Source organism: Cololabis saira, chromosome 21 (assembly GCF_033807715.1).
Source record: "Cololabis saira isolate AMF1-May2022 chromosome 21, fColSai1.1, whole genome shotgun sequence".
NCBI lineage: Eukaryota > Metazoa > Chordata > Actinopteri > Beloniformes > Belonidae > Cololabis > Cololabis saira.
Genome location: NC_084607.1, coordinates 25,595,941 through 25,603,940, shown reverse-complemented (window position 1 = coordinate 25,603,940; position 8,000 = coordinate 25,595,941). Strand labels below are relative to the sequence as shown.

Here is an 8,000-nt window from a genome sequence, read left to right as displayed (position 1 = left end):
GTTCCCTCTGCTGATTCAGCAATTCTGCTTTGTCTAAACTGGCCTGTTTGCTGGTTTGAGATTTCTAGTTTTCCAGCAGGAAGCCTGGGAATCTTCATGGTCATCTCAAACTTGACTACATGATATACAGGTCATGGATGTGGGAAACATATAGTATACTTTAAAAACATATAGTATAGTATACTTTAAAACTGAAATGTCTGCTCACGACCTTTCAATAAAAGAGAAAATGGAGATCAATCTGCACTGACATTAATACCTCAAAGCAAAAGAGTTGTCTGGATTAGATGATTGTGTGGGGGATCTCCAAAGAGCAGGTTATTCAGATATATTGATCACCTGAAATTAAATAGTTCACATGAGTTTAAATGGGAATCAAATGTCAATATTCCAATTTGAAGCCAACAAGGACAAAAGAAAAGTTGCAGTTCCTGGACTCACCACTGGAGGTCGACTCCAAAAGCAAGTCTCTCAACGGCAAATGGATATGATGCATTACTGCGCCTTCACTCAGGAATAAAGGTCTGACTCTTTGGGTTTTCCCTTGTGCCTTCATCATACCATTAAACAAACCATAGCAGGGTCAAGACACGACCACAAAGTCTTGTCGTATAAGATGGGCCGATTATAAACTGCAGTAATCAGCATTTCTTCTATTTTGCTGATATATAAGATCCTGTGGTGGCTACTGATGACAAAAAATTACAAAAACCCCCCCCAAAAGATACACCCTGTGTCCTACAGGAACAGGGTCCAAGAAAAAACCCCCACCTCTGTATTAACAGCAACATACCCAGACAACATACAGGGGGCAGCAAAGGCGTTGAGTAGTGGGAGATGTGTTTATAGTTTTGTGTGTGTGTGTGAGTAGTAAGTCTGTGAACTCTGTTCTAGTTTATTTCAGCCATAGTCCTTCATAACGATGAAGTGTTAATACACACTTGTTTCCCTCCAGTTTTGCATCTGCAGCTTGAAATCCCTGTACTGCAAGTATCTGCTAGAGCTGGCAGGCAGTGCCATTCAACCTCAGGTGTGAATGCAAGGTTAAAGTCTCTCTTTGACATCATGGCGACTCCAAACAGCCAAATTTCCGCAATTTCCACCAGCCGAGCTTACAACTTCTCCAAGGTCTTTTCCATCAATGAGTTCGAAAGCCTGCGATTCTGTTCAAGAATCACATCCAGTTTGCGATTTTGTTCACACAGCATCTGAGCATGATGGTCATTTGCCCCACATATCCATCACACACACATCCTTGAAAGAGCCAGAATAGCTGCTGACGTTTTCTGAATTTGTCGCCAGGTAACCGCCAACTGCAAAAAGCGGAAATCCCGTTGTCAGAAACCAATTTTGTAGGCATCTTCAACATCCTCGACTGATGGATAGACACACGATTCTCCACTTCTGCCCGGAGTCCTGTATTAGGCCGCTAACGTCCCATCGGGGTGAGAGGGCTCCCCTTTGCCGTGTCTTTCTCTTCGAGAAAAGGTGGTCATTTGCATTTAGTTGCGTTTGGATGGAGTATGTGGGAGGGGTCTTTGATGATTTTATCTGCCTGACTGAGGGCCTGTTGGTTGTAAACCACAGACAGAGTTCTGACCGGCAGGCCGATTATTTTTTACTGTGCCAGAGATCTGGGTCTTCCGGAGGAACAGCAATCGAGTGCAGATACAAAGAACTCCTTTTCACGTAGCCTACTATAACATCTATTTTCTTTCTTATGGGGTTAAGAAAAAGTGAGCTGTGCACTAGTGGAGGCTGCACACAGCATCATAATTAAAAACTAAGATACATACTTGATTGTACCTGTATCCCATCAAACAGGTTTTCTATTAATGATCCACACTAACGGTAACCCCACAAAAATTAAAGTCTTCGCTACTGTTCCAACAAGAAACTTTTTTGGCTTTTTTTAAAAATTAAATCTTGATTTGACTTTATTACAGATTGCCTTCCTGTCTCTGTTCACCCTCCTGTTTTTAAAAGTTAAGCCTCGTGTAAACGGGGATGAGTATGCATCGTCTTTTTGTATGTATATGCCATCATTAATGCAGTTAATATTGTTGTCTTTTATGTCTCACAGGCAGATACGTTTGGTTTAATCTGTCTGTGTTTGCTGGTCTCTGTTTCCTGTCATCTCAGAGCTCTGAGCGGCCGAGGCGGATGATCCCTACCGGATCTGGTTCTGCTGGAGTGTTTGTTTTTCCCCTGCTAACTAGGTTTTTTCCTCTTCACTGTCATCTCATGTCTGCTCAGGATGGAGGATTGCATCAAAGTGAAGCGTCAGAACCGAATGGAAGTGAATTAACCAAATAATTTTAATTACACATACAATTCTTTCACATGCAGTTATTTTCCATTCAAATCCTTTTTATTCCTTTTTTTTTAAAGCATCTAGAAACTGCACCAACAGCAACAAGGAAACATCCAATTAGAGATTACGACAAAGACAACCTTAAACAGCCAAATGTTATAGAATATCAAAGTAATTTCATCATTATCTCATCTGCTTCTACAGTTAACTTGTTTTTTTTTTGCTTGTTATTGCAAAAGAAACTAAACAGACTGAGGGAGCTGCAGACACCCCCTCACTGAACAGGTGACCAGTTATTGGACCAAATCATTCATTTATTTTTATCATTCAAATACAATTTATTATGTATATGTATTATGCAATTTATTATGTATGTACTGTATGTACTGTATGTACTGTATGTATGTATGTATGTATGTATGTATGTATGTATGTATGCATGCATGCATGCATGTATGCATGTATGTATGTATGTATGTATGTATGTATGTATGTATGTATGTATGTATGTATGTATGTATGTATGTATGTATGTATGTATGTATGTATGTATGTATGTATGTATGTATGCATGCATGCATGCATGCATGCATGTATGTATGTATGTATGTATGTATGTATGTATGTATGTATGTATGTATGTATGTATGTATGTATGTATGTTTCGGGTTGATTTTTGTTTTCAGTATCTTTGTTCTTGCTTTCTTCTAACCACCCTCTCTCTGTCTGAGGTGATTTTTGGAGATCAGCACAGTCATGGAGGCCCCCATGAGTCTGGCTGATGCTGAATTAGTTTGGCCGGCACTAACCAACTGGCCGGAGGAGAGGGGGAAGATTTGGGCATGAAGTGTTTAGTTATTTTGCTGTATTAGTAGTGTTTTGTTTGATGGATTGAACTAATGGTCAGAATGGTTTGTAGGAAATATTTTGGACTATTTTTGTATTGAATGGTTTTAAGAGACATAGTTGTAAATACACCCCTTTGATTTGTAATGGATGGTTTAATGGATGGAGGGGGGTTGTAAGATGAAAAGACTATTTTTTTTGTGGATGACGTGACCATGAAGTGCACTGTGGAAAAGATAAAGGAAAAAGATCCAGAGCTCTGTCAATACTGTGACTCCATGTTTCTTTGTGTTGGTGGTACACTTCAGTTGACACTGTCGTCCTGCACGACGTAAGGAGTTTTCCCCTGACAAAAACCTTACACAGTCCCCTTGATTTTTGTCCACTTGTGCATTAAACATAAGAAGGTTTGAAATGACTGTTGTTGAGTTACATCTTTACACTTGTGTGCTTCATTGAAACGAACGTCACAGGTAGAAGAACAGCAGGAGTCAACTGTCGTCTGTATAATCAACTTTTATTTGAGACACATTGCTTTCAAATCGTTAATCACAGTGAAGGACCCGAGTCAAAGTGTAATCATGTAATCCAAGTGTGAATTCAAATTATTCCTATATTTAAAGAAGATTATTCATCATATTCACATCTGACCACTGTTGTGTGGTAAGCCAGCTTTTCCTTGAACCTCTCATATTGTCCTTATATCCCATCACTTAAGAATAAAAAGTGTACATTTCTTTCTTATAGTATACATATTAAATAATAAGCAACACAGGTTAAAAGCCACTCTCTGCAGTACCATTTCCAACCACATGGGGGCATATTGAGTACTTTGTCCCACCAGAGGTTCCCTGTCTTAAGCCCCATCTTTGGTTCACTCTTCAACTTTGTGATAAGCTGTCTCCATGTGGTCAGAAGTGGCTTTTATTGTATTTTTCGAATGGTTCATTTCTTTTTTGCATAAACTTGTAACAAAAGGACAACACAGATTTACTGAACAATTACAGCCTATGAGCAGATGTTCATACTTCTTCCTTCAAGTCTGGACTAATGTTGGTTATGTGCTGACTTCTTTCGTAGAGCTGCTATTTCTTTAACCCTATAATGCCAGATGTATCATATTTGATAGATGAATTTCTGAAATCTTTGTAGCATCATGTTAATTAAGAAAGAATAAAATAGTTTCATACTAACCAAAAAATGATAAAAAAAATAAATAAAAAAGACGTAAATGTACCTAATGTATTCATAATAAGGAAAATAATAATTTAGATATTGTTTTAATACAGAATTTGAAGTGTTTTTGATTCCAATTAACACTTCAAATAAAAATACATTTTTTTGTATTATTTCATTTGTTGGCTTTAAAGGGTTAAAATAATGGACAGCCCCTTCAGATAGACAGCTGATTAGTTTAAAAATGTAAATGCACAACCCCTTTCAAACAAAAGTTATTTTTATAAAATATATGTACACACCTTCATTATAACAGCATGATGTTTTGCAAAAGTTTCTGACAATGTAACAGTTCCCGGAACATAAAAGTGCATGTGATTTTTAACTTGCTGGATCTTGTGATATTCAGGACGTCAACCGCAATAATTCCCTGCGTGTCGGCTAACAATGTGATGCAGCATTGAGTCTTGAATGTTTGATTTGACCTTGATTATTACAACGGTTCATCTATAAAAATGAGCTACATTTCACGAGTGACCTTCCTCTGTTTGTGTCAGAAAATGACCGTGTTGTCCACTGGGTGAACCAGACAAATACAGATAAAGCGGAGTGAACTGTGTTTCTTATTTCCGTGGATCCATTCGTGCAGTTTGTCATTTACAGCACTGTTTCTTGTCAACATACAGGACTCTTTGGCAGTGAGGGCACTTGTGGTAGGCGTCTTTAAAGTTGTTCAGGAAGAAGGGGATCAGGCAGCAGCACAGAATCAACCTGCAACATACACAACACACCATTAATGTCATGCATCCATGTAGCAGATTTGATTTGTTTTGACAAGGACATATTTGCTTCAAGGATCTCGTGGTATATACTCCTTTTGTTTCATGACTAAAAATCTATAAAATTGTTTCTATTGCTGACTTGCAATGAATATTAAATAGTTTCTCAAAATAAAGAGAAGAAAAAAAGGATGAAAAATCCTCATGCCCGGTGACTTATTACACAACCACTTCTCCTCGGCTAATAGGCAATAAAAACAAAACAATAGAGATGATATAGATGAAGACACAAGCAACATCAATAAAAACAAAAGCGAGGAAATACAGTGAGTAGATTATTGCTGCTGTGCTGGTCTTTAATTTACAGCCGTAAAAGATTAATCCAAAAAACTCAGTGTACATGGATCATAAATAGAAATAATTTATTAATGAATGGTTTCCATTGTGACCCAAAGTGCAACTTCCTATCTGATTCAGACTCACTATGCACCAAACCTTCATCTCAAACTGCCACAATTCATAGAAAAATGTAACACCTAATTAACTTTTTTTGCCACGTGAAAGCCGTGAGGTATTGCTGCACACATCTGTGCAGCATTTGAATAAAATATGTCCATGTATAGGCGAGTTAAACAGAAACAGCATGTTTTAGACTTATATAGACATTGTGCTCTGATTTTTTTCTCCCTGATTAAGTAATTTATTTATTGGAACTCTTTAGCACAGGTGAGCAAAATAGCCAGAATAGAAATAAAAAATAGTGAGTGTGTTGCCCTTGAGAGTTACATTGAGTGAGAAATCACAGATTTTCCTCAGTTTTAAAGAAAAATGACAAAATGACAAGAAAAACTAGAAACTATTAATATGAATTATTTTTGTACTTGCAAGAATTGGCTGCTCTGCTAAATGTCAATCACACACTGGCTCATAAAACCTCCCTCTTTCATTTGTGTGGGAGCATTTGAACATAAATCTTTTCTTGTTTTTTGGAAACAGTATGATGCACATCTGAGAAAAGTTGTGGCTCGGGTCACTTAATCAAGCTAGTCGTTGAATGGTGCAAAACAAAAATGATCAGATAAAAAAAAAGAAAGGAATGAAAAATTCCAAACAAATGAAAAATAATAGTAATAAACTTTAGTTTTTCCCCAGTGACAACAACATATAGTGGGATTGCACATTCACATAAATACGACCAATAGTAATAACGAAAAATAAGATCTTGGATCATCTATCACTCTTCACCCTCATTATGAATCAGAAAAACAAATAATTTCTTGCGTTGCAGTAATGTGTGCATTGTAAATATGTTTTTATCACCCCCTTCACCACTGCATATGTTCCTTAACATTTATCTGATTGTGTATGCGACTAGTAGTAAGACCTTCATCATTAGATCATGTTGTTAATCTCTCTTGGGACTGGCCTGTCTTCATTTTCATACATGTGATCAGTACGCGTAATTTGAATCTGTTAGCCAAAAAAGCACTTTCTGCATATGGTATTCTGAATTTGCTTCTGCTCCGGAGCTCACACGTAGTTCAGTGCAGACAAGCTCACTTACCCACAGCAGATGAAGAGTAAACACATGAGCCATGCGTATGTTCCTGCCTTGTACTGGACGTCAGTCATGACCTGTTTCTGGCAGGAGGAGCAGGTTGTCCTGGCAGGAGTACGCCCCAGTGGCCCTTCATAGCTAACATACTTTTTTTTGTCTTCTGAAGCTCCTACGCTTGGGCTCATTGTTCCCCCTGTGAAGACTGAGAATGAGAGAGGTGGGAAGGAAGAAGCAGATAACAATAATCAGCAACTCAGGGTAGGATTTATATGTGTTTCCTGGAAGTGCAGCCTCGGGTGTGACGTTACCTGGGTTGATCTGAGTGGCAGAGGCGTCCTGTTGGGTGGGAGGTGTAAATGGGGTGTGGACATGGTAAACCTTCACTCCACTGCTCTCACCTTCACCCGGACCAGAGGAAAGAGAGGAAGGGAGGAGAGAAAGGAGCAAGATGGGGTTAACAGGCTGCTGGTGACAACGGTGTCTGTGAGCATGTGTGTGTTTGAGCATACCTGGTATAAGATAGGGAGGCGGTTCTTTTGCTCTTTCTGAAGTCATAATGCTGCAAAGAGAGACAATGGTCAGAAATTGATCGCTATGACTGGATACTTATATGCTTAATGAGAGATACCAAAGACCTTAATGCGATGCCGTCTGCTGCCACTAGATGAAGCCAAACCTCACTGATTGAACTGAAAAACGTCTTTCAAAGCCCTGAAGAAACTGTCACCCCCAAGTGTCACATATTTAACCCAAAGTGATGGATTAGTGTGCCAAGTATTTTGCATTCCAAGGATGTTTCCGTCTCCATCTCCACGAAACAACAGGGTGTGTCTTGTTAGGGGAGCATGGCTGGCATGTCTCAGGTGTGGTCACTCCCTAAAACATTTTTCAACCTTTTTATTCACAGTGAGAAGCTATGAAAACACATGCTTTATAATGTTTCTATTTGGGTTAATCAAAAAAGTAATATATTGTTTCTTTAATATCCCATCTCTTTCTAATTTTGGTTCAAAGGACACAATAAACCTATTGTGCTCTGGTTTCACTTGTCATTGCATCATAAAATACTTAATCTCCGTTTAAGATGAGGTTTTTGTTTAATTGTATTTTACAATATCAGTTTAAAATGTAATTTTAAATAATATGTGGACATTTTGTCTTTGGCTGTCTTAACTTTCATGTTGTTTAATCCCTACTGTCTGCCAAAAAAAAGCACAAACTAACTTGGAACTGTGATCTCGGTCGTCGGTGGCAACCATCACTTAATAATATGTCACACATCAGTTGTAAAAGTTGACTGACTCAAGAAGTAATTTCACAAAAAAAA

At 38.2% G+C, this 8,000-nt stretch overlaps 1 protein-coding gene across 1 annotated transcript in view; it reads right to left on the bottom strand.

Moving 5' to 3' along the window:
• Positions 1 to 3,660: 3,660 nt before the first annotated feature.
• The window catches only part of si:ch211-157c3.4 (Lipopolysaccharide-induced tumor necrosis factor-alpha factor homolog-like), an 8,048-nt gene continuing 3,708 nt past the window's right edge, over positions 3,661 to 8,000 (bottom strand). The window contains exons 2-5 of the mRNA XM_061712376.1: positions 7,183 to 7,232; positions 6,982 to 7,071; positions 6,680 to 6,875; positions 3,661 to 5,107 (exon numbers count right to left, since the gene is read on the bottom strand). Coding sequence (XP_061568360.1) covers positions 4,990 to 5,107; positions 6,680 to 6,875; positions 6,982 to 7,071; positions 7,183 to 7,228 — 450 coding nt within the window. The 5' untranslated portion in view covers positions 7,229 to 7,232 and the 3' untranslated portion in view covers positions 3,661 to 4,989. The remainder of the gene's footprint in view (positions 5,108 to 6,679; positions 6,876 to 6,981; positions 7,072 to 7,182; positions 7,233 to 8,000) is intronic.